This window comes from Hakea prostrata, chromosome 1 (genome assembly GCF_041222555.1).
Source record: "Hakea prostrata isolate BN-2017 chromosome 1, UWA_Hpros_2, whole genome shotgun sequence".
Lineage (NCBI taxonomy): Eukaryota > Viridiplantae > Streptophyta > Magnoliopsida > Proteales > Proteaceae > Hakea > Hakea prostrata.
The window spans coordinates 67,381,281-67,397,207 of record NC_142600.1 but is presented as its reverse complement, the minus strand read 5'-3'; the positions used below and the strand labels follow the sequence as shown (position 1 = coordinate 67,397,207).

At 35.8% G+C, this 15,927-nt stretch overlaps 1 protein-coding gene across 3 annotated transcripts; it reads right to left on the bottom strand.

Annotated features, from left to right (window-relative positions):
- Nucleotides 1-208: 208 nt before the first annotated feature.
- On the bottom strand, nucleotides 209-10,741 carry LOC149029509 (bifunctional adenosine 5'-phosphosulfate phosphorylase/adenylylsulfatase HINT4-like). 3 transcript variants are annotated; one of them, XM_089141918.1, is made up of 7 exons: nucleotides 10,590-10,741; nucleotides 10,458-10,504; nucleotides 3,973-4,049; nucleotides 3,824-3,890; nucleotides 2,547-2,624; nucleotides 2,325-2,426; nucleotides 209-1,567 (listed from the first exon to the last, which is right to left on the bottom strand). In XM_089141918.1, exons 1-6 carry the CDS (start codon nucleotides 10,659-10,661, stop codon nucleotides 2,345-2,347), a joined length of 423 nt encoding a protein of 140 aa, XP_088998044.1. In that variant the 5' UTR covers nucleotides 10,662-10,741; the 3' UTR covers nucleotides 209-1,567; nucleotides 2,325-2,344. The 3 variants fall into 3 exon arrangements, with proteins under 3 accessions (XP_088998044.1, XP_088998045.1, XP_088998043.1); XM_089141919.1 differs by lacking the exon at nucleotides 209-1,567 and adding an exon at nucleotides 1,575-2,084; XM_089141917.1 differs by lacking the exon at nucleotides 209-1,567 and having other exon boundaries at nucleotides 1,575-2,426.
- Nucleotides 10,742-15,927: the final 5,186 nt, after the last annotated feature.

Sequence of the window (15,927 nt, the reverse complement as noted above, 5' to 3'; positions counted from 1 at the left end):
CATCGGTGGTGGCCCTATGTGTGGTTCACCAATCCATTCCAGGAAAACGTTGAAATCAAGCATGTCAAGCAATATTAAATGAGCAATCAACTCATGTCCTTCAATCTGCGTGGTTAATTTGCATGCCTCATCCAACCTACCAATGTGTGCTTGGGGGGTGCTCAGCACCAATTCCTTACCACCAACGCATAAATCATCTCGCAAAAAGAGAGAACAATAAAATGCACTAGTGTCAAATAATGCATATGGCAGAACCAAAGCAATAAAAATCGTACCCCTAACAACTGTCTAGCTAGCCTCAGCCTCTACCTCGATCACATTGTAACACTGCCTGCTTGGTGCCATTATGTCGGCCTAATTGCTGTGGGGGCTGCAGTAGGAGGCAACAGTGGCCTCTGAGGCCATGTCAAGGTATGAGCCTGGGCTGTCCAAAGCAAAGATCCTTGGTGATTACTGGGTTAACAGGAGTCGATGTTCGTGCTACAGTGTAAACCAACTGTGCCGCTGCTATGGTGCTGGACTGGAAAAAATACACATGCAAATGCACATGTTTTGTATATTTGAATCTGGAATTCTGTTCAAAGTCTAGTCTTTTACTGTTGATAATTATAGAAACAGACATTTTGGCAGATACAATGGCTTATGTTGCTAGATTATCCAAAATGACAGATGAGGAGCATGACCAATTGAAGACAAAAATTCAGATTTATGCAACAATACTTCATTTGCCATAAGAAATGGTCGATTAACACGAAATCGATTGTTGACTAAAGAGCAGTGACAAATTTCAATTTGAGAAAGTGAATCAGATGCTAAACAAAAGCTCTACTTCATTTCCCACAAGGGATTCAGATTTCTATCTGCTCTACTTCATTTCCCACAAGGGATTCAGATGTCAGATAGAAAGATGGTCTTTTGGACCAGACAATTGGACTACAGATGCACATCAAAGTGAGACTTTTACAATCCTTACTTTCATAGAATATAGCTGATGATCCGAACAAACACTTCGCTAATCAAATAAGAATATTACAAAATAGGAAGACAAACAGAAACTCTTTTAAGTAAAATATAAGAAAACTGAAACTATGTTACATAAAACCAGAAGGGAACACCATTCCTTCTTCCAGAAAATAGTGTTTTTTCATGGCTTTTCTTATATTAAGGAGTGTAAAACCAAGAGAAAAACTAGGAAAATCCCAAAGAAAATCAAAGAATATATCACACTACCAAAAGGGAGCTCCTTTCCCTTATCCTAGAAACTGGTTTTTCATTATTGTTTCACATATTGCACAACCCCACATCAGAAAAGAAGACCACCCATTCCTGTGGCTGCAGAATTCCACAATCAATTTTCTTGAAAGAAAATCCAAATTAGTTAGTCCTAATACAGAACCCCCAAATGCAATAGGAATCCAAAACAATTAATTAAAAAAACTGGAGCAGGTTCAAATAGGAGAACAATCTAAAAACACGACAGGTATTAGTTCAAGCCATTGTCTACCAAAGTTAGCCATTACCTCAGCAAGGATAAAGGTAACTTCAGTGGAACTCATAATTATGACACCTGGTGAGATATGCCATGGGGGCTGCTTAGCAATGGAAATACCATATTTAATGAAGTAAACAACAAACAACTGTATGGTAAAGTTTGAAGCTTTATGTAGAAATCCAAACTTGCCTGTCTAGAAGCACAAATAAAAAGAAACAAAACAATAGCAATTTGACCACTGACTCAAGAATTTTTTTTATTTTTATTTTTAAATATGAATAATAGTGGAATTCAAGACGAGCAAGTGTTACAAACAATCTTCTGTACTGCCCTTGTTTTAGGGAAGATTTAACCAACCAGATGTTATACATTGTAAGACAAACAATTCTCAGCATAAATTTTCTTGCTTGAACCAATCTTCACGAGGGTCATGGAAACCAAGCTAATTTTTCAGCACCTTTGAATAAAAGATATAAAGAAGGGCAACACAAGATGGTCCTGAACAATGATACCTGAGCTGAGAGCGGTAATTGTATTTTGTGATCTCAATTCTAGGTTAGATAGGCTGACCGAGGAGACACAAATGCAACCACTGCAAGATACAATAACTTGGATTGACAGCCTGGGCATGTCTGATATGAATGACCTCACATTTAGCAAATTTGAAACAGCAAGGTAATAAGATCAAAGCTCATCCATGCTTTACTAGGAGATGAGTCGATATGCTACCAACAAACATATGAAAGTAAACCAACAATTTGATTGAGTGGATAAAGTCCCACATGTAATGACCACACAAGTTACACCAGAACCAGAACCACCTGATACTCACATTTATGGCTGGTCAGATGCTTATGGCTTTATCTTCTGCAGCAACTTCTCGGCTCGGATGAATCCAAAGGGTCCTAAAGGAGTGTATTTTATACATTTCCATCTGTTCATGATCTTGAGAGTTAATTGAGCAGATATACATAAATCTTATCTGACAAACACCCGAAAGAAAAGAAAAGTGAAGCTTCAACACTAAAAGAGAGTAACACAACAAAATGCTTACCTGGGTATGAAGGGAAGTGCAAAACAGTGGAGATGGAGATGGTTCACACTATTAAATGGAGGCTGATGAAAGCCAAATCTGCAGGAAATACAAAAAGGTAGGAACCTGGTGAAGTTCTCCAAAAATATACATCAAAGATCCAATGAAGGTAACTCGATAGTCAAACCAAATTTAGAAATAAGCTTTGTTATATCTACAAATATGTACAACTGGTTAATGCTTATTAGCAATTATTAGGTTTACAAGGCTAATAGAATTCATTATATCTAAACTAATAGACTATCAGTCTTCTAAAACCATCACTTATTATGTAAATTACCAGTTGCTGGGAGTGACCAGTTAAATCCATGTCCAATTGCACATTCCACTACCATGATTCTCCCTTCCATTCTGAACTTTATTCAAGATTACAAAGATGGATACATATCAGGTTAGCAGTCAGAGAGTTTGAAATTGACAAGGGGACAAAAAGAAAGAGAATGGAAATACCATAGGTTTAACCAGAAGTAATGGATGTTCATTTTCTTGATCTCCAGATTTTCAGGAACCCAAAATTGTTATATTGCTGATATTTGATCCAATGACAAAACCATGGGCATGCTCTTAAGCGAGCAATTCCAAACTGCCAGAGCAACCTGATTGTGCATGCCAGAACTTGTTAACAATGCTTCCACATCAACCTTTGGATCTGTTGGAAGGGCAATTTGGGAAAGGAAAGTTCCATCGAGAGTTAGCACAAGAGGAGGCGGCAGTCAGGTGTTCAAGTCCAATCGAACTTTGGAGATCTTCTCCTATTTGGGTTCTACTTTGTTTTGGTATACTGATTCAACTTGTAAAACAGCCTATATACAGTGAAGTTATTTTGAGGTCCATCTGAGCCTCCACAGTAAAATCAATTCTTCTTCTTCTTCTCCCCTTCATTCTGCTCCTAATTTCTTCTCAAAATAACAGGATCCAAATGGGCTCAAGAAGAAAGAGAGAGAAGGGGATCAGGGCTTGGAGCTATGAGATGAAGCAGGAATAGCCAACCAAAAAATTGTACAAAGAAAATGCATAAGAACCTTCATTACTCGAGAATGCAGTAACAAGAATCTCATTTGCCTTTGTTTAACCATATTGATCTAGATTCTAGAATTCCTTTAAAAAACCATTCCACAGGCCATGGACAGTAAGTGCCCCATACCAATGCTACACAGAAAATGAGGAATAACAGGATTCAAGGTTTGCACATATACAATCCAAAAAGAACATTTGTGCTTCTGTTGAAGAAACAATACCTGTACTGCTTGGAGTCTGGAGCATCTTTATGTAGTAGAGCTTGTCCCACATCCAACATATGGCTCACTAGAGAACAAATATAAATTGGATTAACTAGAAGACAGGTAAATATATCAATGTTATACAATAATTATTCTCAGAACAGTACCCAATTGATAATCTTCCACTCTCCTTTGGAGGTCTTTGACTGTTGCAATGTGCTCCACAGGAATGACGAGATAATGCCTACCAGTTTATCAAAGTATAAATGCTCACCAAAATAAATTTATAAATTGATTTGAAAATCACCACAGAAAGATATAAAAGGAAGTGATTGCAAAGTTTAAACAATTGAGAGAAGACAAGAGACCAAAGGAAAGCCGATTGTGAAATAGAATGTTATGTTCTATCATACCATGTTTTATTCTACCAACCAATAAGTACTAATATTAAGTAAAAACTTAATTATAAAAAGAGTATAACTCTCACCCAATAAGCCAAAAAACAAGATTTACATAGATTAGGAAACTAACAACTAAAGACATAAAGAAATAAGAAAAGCATGACAGATGGACTCCGCTTTCATGTTGCATCATATCTCTTAACACTCCCCTCAAGTTGGAGTATACAAAAATCTAAAAAAAGAAAAAATAACTCTAGCTTGGACAAACAATAACAAGCATGATAGACGGACTCCGCTTTCATGTTGCATCATATCTCTTAACACTCCCCCTCAAGTTGGAGTATACAGAAATCTAAAAAAAGAAAAAAGAACTCCAGCTTGGACAGACAATAACAGGTATGGAAGGCAGCAACAATTTAGTACACGATTCTCATAGACACGAACAAGCTACAAGCAACATTTAAGCATTTATAATAAATCCATCATCAATAGGAACTCAAGAAAATCCAAATCGCAACAGGCTGACACTAATGGCTCTTCCTAAGGAAGAAAATAAAATGTAGAACCAAGTAAAGAACCAATACCAAAAGCTCTTCCTAAGTGAAAAACCAAAATGCAAGTGTACCTCCAGTGGCTACACAAAAAGCCCATAAAAGTGTGGCTCCAATAACTAATAAAAAAAAAACGACAACAACAACAACACAAGGTATACCTCCAATGGCTATACAAAAAGCCTATCTCGAGGAAGGCAAATCAGACTAACTACAAAGTCCATAAAAAAGGTCTTAGATAAAACTTTTGGCAGTATACATCCTTAGAAACAATAGGAACATTTAATCATGGTTCGATGTCTCATGAGATCTCAGTTTTGTGAGACCTCAAGTAGAGATGTGTTACGAAATTAAAAGAATATGAGATCTCGATGAGATCGTGGTCGAGTCGAGAACTCGGTTTGACTGAGTTTTTGGTCCAACCACCTCTTTTAAATATTGAATCTAGTCGAGTCAAGATGAGATATCTTGTCACGACTGTCTCGACCTACTCTCTACTCAACCTCTGCCGACTTTGCTGTTTTTCATCTCTTGGCCGGATTTTTCATCAGGAAAAGGGCTCGGATCTCCCCCTAGGCCGCATCAACTCCATTTAGCTCATCTACAACAACTAATCAACAAGGATCTCATGATTTTAAAGTCATTCTTCAAACAAGGTGGGTGTTCTTCCCAAGTTTACTTTTTTTTTTTCTTTTCAAAAACAATGTTCTAAATTAGGTGCATGGATGTGGATTAAATGTATGCTGAAAAGCTTTGCCCAATCCACACTTCATGGAAACAGAACTTTTTTTCTGCAATTAATTTATTTTGATATTTTATGAATTAAAAAATAAGATAATGGTTGTGTATTTCTTTTGGGGATGAATGAAATAATCATTAACCAAAAGCCCCAACAAGGGCAAAGAGAAGGTACAAGAGTAAGAAGCAAGAGGGAGAGGAAGGGGGGAGCAATCACAATCTCCTACTTGGGAGGAATGTGGAATTTAATTCCTTGTAAACAACAATATTCATGTTCCTTGGGGAATCCACAACTTGGGGGGTGTGAAAGAGACTGGAGTTTAGAAGATAAATCAAAGCAAATGACACACCAAATCACGTCTAAGGATCTAGATTTGGAGGTCCATCTCCTCAAATTATGCTCCCACCAAAGGTGAGAGATCAACACATTGAGCACCAACTTACGTACCATATCATAGATGGAGGATCCTGCAAAGTGTCTCAGAAACCACATCCAATCCTGAGAGAAACCCAAGGAACACCTAGAGCAGGGGCAAATTGGAGGTAATGGCGGTCGCTGACAAGGAGCGAGAGAAGGGACAAGAAAGAGGAGATGGTCTACATCTTCGAGGTTATTCCAACGAAGGGCACAATTGGGGCTAACATTTAGATGGCAGCTTAAGAGAAAGGACTGGGTGGGGAAACAAAGGGTGAAATCTCTCCAGGTAGTGAATTAATGGTTTCCCTGAAGTCGTCTTCTGTGGACTATTGACTAAAAATATGGTGGTGATCCAGGGCCTTGTGCACAAAGCTTTCGGGATTAAAGTGATAACAGCCAAGGAATCCAAACAGAGATTCCAAAGGATCAATCTCGATCTTTCTGACCTGATGACAGCTCATAGTTGGATCTCACTATGAAAGATTCGAATCAACCGGACCCTTTTATAAAAAGAGTAAAAATCATTCCCACGTCCCAAGTGAAGGAGGATAGACCTAGCGCTCCACCCCGGGTCACACGACAGAAGAACACCCAACATAAAGATGCACACTCCTCCATGTGAAATATGAATCTTTATTGGAGCTGTTTGGTAGTAGTTGTGACCAACACTCCACTTAATCACAAAACTTAACTCAACATCCACTGTCATGAGCTGGTATTTTCAGATCTGGAGGCACTAGTAAGAAGAAAACATGATTCAACAAAGGTGCCCAATCAGCACCTACACTAATACAACTGAAGATAGTAGCTGCAGTAAATCATAGCCAGTGATCACCAGTATTTCCTTGATGAGGAAGCTATTGTTCACTTTAAAGAAACACTTGATCAGCATAAATCCATACCAATGAGAAAACAAGAGATGTCTTTGACTATAGCAGCACTAGCACTAGCAATCAATGAAAAAAGAGACAGCAGCAACAACAGTATACAAAACAACAGCAAAGGACCCAATTCTATAGCCTTTTGACAGAAAAAACAAAATGAGGATTTAACAAAATAAATTTATGTTAGCAGCAATCCATTTGACTTATGGAAAGGAAAGTTTCAAAACCAAAATCAGTAAGAGTAACAGACGACATCAAAGCAAAAAGAGTAGTGATAGGAAACCAATCCATGCATGATTTTTCTTCAATTGATTCATGGAATCCAGGTTTCTTTCTTCAACCGACCTAAATTGACCCTCAAAAGGAAACCAATCCATGCATGATTTTTCTTCAATTGATTCATGGAATCCTAGTTCTTCTCCACTGAATTAGGGTTTCTTTCTTCAAACCAGAAACCTAAATTGACCCTCAAAATGGCTATTACAGAGAGAATCAGTTAGCAGTTACAACAGCTCTGTTGTTGTAAAACAATCCCAGAACCTGTAACAGTGCATGAGAAATAGTAGAAAGAGAGGAGAAGGGTGGGGAGAAGAGAGAACAATGAACAGAAGGGCTGTGTGATAGAATGTTGTGTCTACTTTACAAACCAATATATATATATATATTTATATTGATTCAAATAGAATTATAAAAGGAACACAAATCACCAAATTAAGCCTAAACAAGACACTTTCTTAGATTAGGGAACTAACAACTAATGACATGAAGCAATAAGGAAAACATGACAGGAAGCCTCTCCCATTGTCTTACATCATAGCTCTTAACATCAAGCAATATTTATATCACAATAAAAGCATCCCAGATCACAAGGGCCCCATTACTGCAGGGTCCCTCCCCCGGCGCCCGGGGGGGGGGGCACATGTATGCAGACTTGCCCCTGCTGCTAAATAAGAGAGGCTGTTTCTAAGTTTTTGATCCTAGAACCAACAGTTTTCAAGAACAAAACTTAGCTGTTGCACCAAGGTTTGCCCATCTATGATGTATGGTGCAGATTGTCAAGCAGTGAAGAAGTGTCACACAAATAAAATTTTGAACGTTGGAGATAAGGATGTTGAGATGAATGTGTTGAAAAACTGGAGGGATTCAGTTAGGAATGACCATATTCCAACCAAGTTAGGAATAGCCAGATAAAAGATAAGCTTAGAGAGTATCATTTAACATACAGCAGTACAGGTGCCTTGAAATTCCCTGGTACAAAGGAGTTATTTAATTCAAATTGAGGGAACAAAAATAGCAAGGGCAGAAGTGATGAGGAAAGACATGCTTAACACTTCAAATGGAGCTGATTGAAGAGCAAGCATCCATGTGCCAACTCATCAAGTTGAGATAAGAGTATAAGACTATGCTGTTGTTGTTGGTTTTTTTACTATAGTATATGATAAGATAACTAAAAGCTATATGATAGAATTTTTTCTATAACCCAATGAAGAGTAATAAAATATCATAATAAAATATCTGATATGATATTTGGAAGGAGGCAGATTCAAGAGCTTTTACTTTGATTGCTTGAGACAATTTGCAAGAACACTTATGGATTTGGCATAGGAGTCTGATAAGCCCAGCAGCAGGCCCTCATTTCTGATGGTGTTAAGTGGCTGTTAACATTGAATATATAGTGTCTATTTTGCCCTTTATTAAAATTAAGAAGTCAAAAAGATGACACTGCCCTCATTTATAGAAATCAAATTGAACGCCAATTATATCCTTAAATTCTTATTTTTAAGAATCAAATTTTGGATTTGAAAGAGTACTAGTTGTCTCCATTTAAAATGTGATAAAGACCCACATCAAGAAAGTTTGTGAATGAATTATATTTTGAGATCTTGTTTCTTCATCCCTAACTCCATCAGAATGTGCATCATGATGAAGACGAATTGTTTGGCAATATAAATTTAAGTTGAAACAGCATGAGCAATGAACTACAAGAAAAAAGTGTGTTTGTTGTAATTCTTGGAATTTACGCAAAAGAACAAAACGACAATGAACTCTGCTGTAGTGTAATACTTGTTAGTGAGGGTCTTACTGTTGTACTAAAAAAAATAAATCACATGAATTTTCAGGTAAGGTTTATCTTTAATGGAATCATTGTCTTGAAACTATTTCATTTTGTTTTCTTCTCATCAGAATTTAATTTGGGAACTAACTCTCAAGATTGACTTAAATTGTCCATCACAACGATGGAAGTTTTACACAAAATTAGCATATAAGATGTTAATTGATAGGAAATTTGGTTATATGCACAATGGTTAGTGTATATAAGGTGATTTTCAGTTTTCAACTTTGAATTGAATTTGATCTTTCGTCACCTTCAGTTCTATTTTGAGTTTTATTCAATCACTTCTATTATTTATTCGGCAGTTTCTTTTTAGAGAAGAAAATGGATTTAAAGTCAAATTGTTCCCATAGTTAATTAAGGGTAGTATTATAACTTGACAAAAGAGTAAAGAAGTAAAGAGATAACTCTAGGGTTATTTTAGGAATTTTGAGAAAATATAAAGATGGCACACCATCAGTAAACTAATGGAGCTTAATGTAAGGGGGTGTTAGTAATTGTAGACAAAGTTAAAGGTTGGATTAATAATTTTAAAAAGCACACGAGACAAAGCAGTAATAAAATCAAAGTAAAGGGGGGCAACAGTAATTATCCCAAAACTATATGCTTGCATTCATAGATTATCGAGATATAGATAAAAACTGCAAGCTTGAAACAGTAGAGAAACTGGAGGCTGTGCTTCTGGAGCATTTCTATTTAATTAGAATTAACGAATAGACTATTATGGGATTCATGTACATAAACAGAAGTCAGAATATTAAGAGGAAATGCATAGAAAAAATGAAAATGAATCTCGAACTGGACAAGTTACAAAATAGTAAAAGCTTCCATCATAGTTTCAAATAATTAGAAACTGGATTAGTGTGTAGGTTTATTTAGGCAATGAGCAGAGACCGATCCCAAATCCATTAGGAAGGTTGGATCGGGCAAGGAATGAGATGATTCTAAAGCCAGGGCAAAAGAAAACGTTGTAGCGGCCGAAAACAATTCAACCGGTGAGTTTTCAAATCTCATTGCCAATTCTAGGGTTCTTGAGATTGACTCCGGCCAAGTCCGATTTGATTTGGATTTGTTATTGGCTGCAGGAGATGCAGGCCGCCTTCCATCCATTCATAAAATTCCTCGTATCTGAAAAGTTGCAATCTTTTGAAAGCAAGGATCAACAATCTCCCAAACCATTTAACTTCTCAAAAACTGAGAAACTCTAAGCTGTCCCTAACCTAACACTCTGCACGCAACGCAATTTAACACTGCAGATATGATTTCTCACTGCCTCATTTTCTACAGTACGCCAGAATAATATGCCTGGCGAAGGCAAATAACATAGTCAAGCAACAAAGAGACCAGAATTCCACAAAAGTCGGAACTGCCCCAGCTACAGATTTTAATTCAGGTAACAATTCTACTAAACTATAAACTCTGGTAATCTTTCAAATAGCAATCTGAATAAAACGGTACAAATTTGCCTCCATCAACAAGAATATTTCATCGAAATTAAGAGACGCAATAACAACGAAAACTGGAACGATGGAGTTTTAGGTAGTTACTTGAACGCGGAAGGGTTGATATCTTGGAAGGCGACAACCTTCTCATCCTGCACGAAACACAAGTGATTCAGAAATACATAAATAATGCAAGGAACAAAAAATGGAAGGTAGAAGGATTCTTTAGTATCGGACAGAGTGCAGGAGTTGGGTAGAGGTGGAAGAAGTAGCAATCTGACAGAACACACATGGCCCCAATTCCGCCATTGCGTAACCCAACGTCCGTCCTTCCGACGTCCACAGTGTTCTCTCCTCTCCCGGTTGCTTGGCACAACAGTTATGTGGGGGTATATTCAAACCAAAGTCGCGACGCGGTGCGTCGCGACTTTCTCAGGGGCGCCGGGCGCGAGATTTTTTTTTTTTTTTTTTTTTTTTTGTACAAAGGCATAGAAGGATAGGAATATTACATATGCCGCCGGTAGAGTTGGACCCATGACCTCTCCATTGAGAAGTTAGGTTCTTAACCATTCTACTACTCCTTCATTGGCGCCGGGCGGGATCTTTATTATGAAATTTGGGGATTTTGCTTGGGTGGCACTGCTCCAAGCAGCGAATGATCAAGATGAAAAGTTGGATCTTTTATTGAATCGTGGTCGTAGTTGGAGAGGCCGGAGAATTCTCACCGGGAGTGGCTGACCGGGAAGGTGGAGGGTGGAGAGATGGAGTGTATGTACCAATTAAATATTAGATCCATCCGGTTGGACCAAAATAAATTAATTTCGATCAAACAAGTTTTAACTAGGCTCTAAGTTTAATTCATTATTGTGGTCAAGAATGAAAAATGGTTTAGTGAATTTTGTCCAAAATAAATATGGTGTCAAAAGAAAAAAACGGTTAGAAAATGATAGTGAGTAAGTGTGAAAAGAGAGAGAAAAAATATAATTTTAAAAATAATGTGTATTGACTATTTTACCCTTATCTTAATTATAAAATTTTAAGTAAACCTACACATAAATGAAGAGAATGAAATTCTCACCATAATCTAAAGTCTATTATGGATTATAGAGGGTTTTTTTTTATTTTAAATAAAAATAAAACTGATAATAGATGCCAAACAATTTAAAATATTGAAAAGTTCTCATAATTGAGAATGATAATTCATACCAAAAAGAGCCTTAACAACATTATAACTTATATATCTTGTTCTTGAGAAAATTTGTATGAATTGAATTATTCTTCACATTTTGTACACTGGAGAAGAATTTCATTTATAACTATATAATATTGAGTAAAACTTGTATTATATGCATGCAGACTTTCTTTCACCGCTGAGTTTTGGTGTGCTTCTACCACTAAAATTCAAAAGGTTGTTAAAAGAAAAGAGAAAATTTGGTGTGGATTTTCAAATTCAAAATCACTATTTGACAATTATTCCTAATAGTTTTCACATCTTTACCAAAAAGGTAAAGAAGTGTTCTTTCACATCCCCACTTGGGACTTCCATTTGCATGCTACCTCTGAGAGTGACCTCCTAGAGGATCCTTCTTCACTTAACGCCTCAATAGTTGCACGCTTGAGCATCTTCATCCTCTGGTGTATTTTGTTTCCTTCTGGCCCTTCCATTAAGCATTTCACCACCTTGCCAATTTCCACTCTACCCACTATTCCATTCAGAGCTTTCGTCCTTGAAGCTACTTCTAAATCCTCTGCCAACATCACTGCATTCATCTTTTGTTCTGCATAGAGTGGCCAAGCAATCAATGGTACCCCATGTACCACACTCTCTAAGATTGAATTCCAACCACAATGAGTGATGAACCCTCCGGTGGAGACATGGCTAAGCACTTGTATTTGAAGAGCCCATGATGGTATTACCAAACCCCTTCCTTTGCTCCTCTCCAAGAAAACCCTCTGGCAGGAAAGCCAAAGGGTCTTCAATGCTTTGAGCATCAAAGTAGGTAGCATTTGGGCTCTTGACAACCCATAAGAATCTTTGTTTACTAAGCTCTAGTCCCAATGCTAGTTCATTTAACTGCTCCCTTGAGAGTGCACCACCACTACCAAATGAAATAAACAATACAAACTCCAAGAGCTGATTGTCCAACCACCTTAGACACCCAGACTTTTCTGTGCTTTGGTGGAAGAACCATCAGTTGGGATTGTGAATGTAATGGAGAAATCATCATGTTCATGGATAAATTTGTTGGCAAATTCAACTAGAGGGATGAGGTGGCCCATTCCTGGAGCTAGTAGAATGACAATGTGTGGACTTTGTTTTTTTGCTTCCATGGTGATTATGTTTTGGGAGGGTTGAAAACAAAGGAGAACAAAAGAACTTATGATCAGCTTGTGAGAAATGAGTTTATGAGGGTTGAATGACAACGAATGGTTTATATATAGGCAAAGGGAATCCCACCAATGCTGGTGGATTAATTATTTTTTAATCTAGCTACGCATGAATCACACACTTTCAAAATATATATTTTAAAGCATGGGAGCAACAAGTATAACTTACCTATTCTAGTTTAAAGTTTTCATAAGATATGTGCTTAAGCACCAAACGGGCATGACATAGACATAACAATTACAAAGATAAAAATAAGGTAGAGATACTTATTGATGACATGGAAACACAAGGCTTCAATTTACATGTCCTGAAATCAAAAGAATAAAACCAACCAAAATATCTTACACGTCAATGACAAAGCTTTCTGAAGAAGTATTGAGCGACATTGAAACTTAAAATAACCGATGGCATGGTTTCTGAAATTAATAATGATTTAATTATCACTCTAAAAATATGTTCTTCAAATGAATGCATGGTTTTTACCCAATAGGGGGAAGGCATGAGTTCACTGCTACTAAATATTTTGTCTCAAACTAGTTCGCCATAAATTAATGACTTCATTACCATCTATTGAAAGATTTTGAGGAATATTAGTTGCTCTATTTGGAAGTATCTATAGCTACAAGTTATACACTTTTCTTTTTTTGAGAAAATAGCCATTTACTTTTGGTATTCTAGTTTCTAGATTTAGTTTGGAAGATCTCTTCTTTCTTTTATGATTTTGCGCTAATGAATTAACATTTTAAGAAATATATAATTTGTGATTTTATGAATAAGATTTTAGTATTTTTCTTTCTTTTTTTTTTTTACTCATTCATCATTTGTGTTACGAATAAGAAAAATAATATAACATGTACAATAACACAGAGGTGTAGTTGATTCATGAACATGACGCAATAGAGACACACAAAACTACTCCTAACCTACATTGCCCTGTAAACTATGTTTTTAGTCGAATAATTATTTAGTCAAAACATAAGGATAATTATTATATGTGCCTCAAATTCTTGTATGTGATTATGGAAATACATCCGTCCTAATATATTTTGGTGAGAAACTCATATGACTAGTTTATCCGATTGAAATATTATTTGCATACATCACATTCTATTATATAGTCAATCTACAATTTGGAGATTCGTCTTAATGCTTTAGGTGAGAGTTTCTAATAATATTTCGGGTGCTCTGAGAGATTTCATTGCAATCTCCTGGCATCATGCATATTAAACTTCTTCTTCTCTAGGGACATAGTACATTGTATTGGAATGAGTGAATCATATCATATTTCTTTATTGTCTATGTTTTTGCTCGTTATTTCTTGATGTTCATTTTAACAATAGTTATAAATGTTGATGCAGTTCACATTAAGAAATAAGAATGGTGATTGCTCATTTGGATGTTATGCTTGATCATAAAAATGTGTAAATACCCATCTCATCATTCCATATAAAAATTCTAGCCATGTTAATGCATTTGCATATGTTTCCATTGGCTTTCATACACATGACTATTAAGTCTTTGAGATTCAATTTTGAAGATCTTTTATCTATTCTAGAAGTGCACAGTAAAGTAGAAATTGAAAGACTTATATCTTATAGAATGCATGATATGAGAATCGTATGAACAAGATGTCTAGTCATGTGAGACCTATCCGCACCAGATATTAAAAATAAAAAATAAAAAAATCTTTGTCAAAACCTAGTACATCCTCTAAGCCAGCTTGATACCTTGGTTTCAATAACCAAATGTTATGTCATTTTGTTATGATAGCTATTTTTATATTTTAATAAATCCAATGCAAGCATGGTACGTTTCAAACTTTCACATAGAGAACATTCAAAATGATTCTTGGTTTTGACTGAAGTTTAATTTGAATTTTATTCCTAGAAATATTATTAGATTAAAATCATTTTTATTTTCGTTAAATATCATTTAAGTAGGTTTTTTTATTTAATATAAATTTCATTTATGTAAGATATTATTTTGGATATCTTTTGTAAAAAATTTAAGAACAAAAGCTAAGTCTTTGGCCGTAGGTAATTTTTTTCAACTTTCAAACTAAATTTTCTCAAATCTAAAAATTTCATAAATCTTGTCATGATATAATGTTATTAAAACCAAAGTAATACTAATAATAATAATAATTTTGTATATTTAAATATTTTTTTTATCTGGGTTTGAATTTAACAGTTTTGGAGACCAAATAAGGTTTGATTGAGACATAACTCCTTTTATAATACCAGCTTTAGGTAAACTTACAAAGTAGATATATCTTGATTAAAATTACAAATTTTACAAAGGTTAGAACACAATTTGAAAAACTTATTTTTGAACTTACAATTCATGAAGTTTATTGATGCATCTAAAAATTGTTCCACCTTAAGTTTTCTGCAAAACAACATCAGATGTGCGCTTAGTGGTCGGGAAGCCACCTCCAAAGGTTAAGTCAATTAGTGAACTACCATAGAGCTTTGGCAAGTTGCAAAACCTAATTGAGAATAGATAGTAGAGGGGAACGATTCAGTTACCTTCTTCTCACGTTGTGCTTAGGTTTAAATAGGAATTACCTCTTATTTTCGACTGTTAGATCAATTCATCAGTTTGGTAGTCATCCCATCGTAGGGTTTCTCTCCTTCAATTTGGGTTGTTAGTTATGGTTTCCATATAGGGCCCGATCAATCACAAGTATGGCGGGATCACACCTCTTTCCTTAATCGTTAGGCTCCTTCGTGCTCAATACACTAATCGGTTATCTAATGGAACCGGTCCTGATCGGGTCAATTGAATCAACCATGGTTCGACCCGTACTACTATTTTTTACTTATCACTTATTAGCATCAAATCTTCCTAATAGGATGTCAGATGAAATCAAGTAGTCATAGGTTGAAACAAAAAAAAACATATCTCATAGAAATTGAAGGTAAGTATGTCTCTCTTGAGAATCTATAATGCACAACTCATGTGAACTGTATCCACTATTTTTTATTAAATCCCATTGACACCAAAGTAAATAAATATATAGAGACTAAAAGTGATTTGCATCTAAATAGCAAAAATAATGATTTCCTTAACTTCTACAATTCTAATTCAATAATGTCACTTCCCATCATCCATCTCCCGTTTCAATTTTTTGTGGGGAAAATTGTTTTATTTTTCAAAACTAAGCTTATGCATGCTAACAGTTTA

What these genes read in the sequence shown, in the direction of transcription:
- LOC149029509 (XM_089141918.1), bottom strand. Translation starts at nt 10,661, where the DNA reads ATGGCGGAATTGGGGCCATGTGTGTTCTGTCAGATTGCTACTTCTTCC. An exon ending in ATCAACCCTTCCGCGTTCAA is followed by an intron (nt 4,050 to 10,457) that starts GTAACTACCTAA and finishes ATAAACTGGTAG; the next exon opens with GCATTATCTCGTCATTCCTG. An exon ending in CCAGACTCCAAGCAGTACAG is followed by an intron (nt 2,625 to 3,823) that starts GTATTGTTTCTT and finishes TATTTCCTGCAG; the next exon opens with ATTTGGCTTTCATCAGCCTC.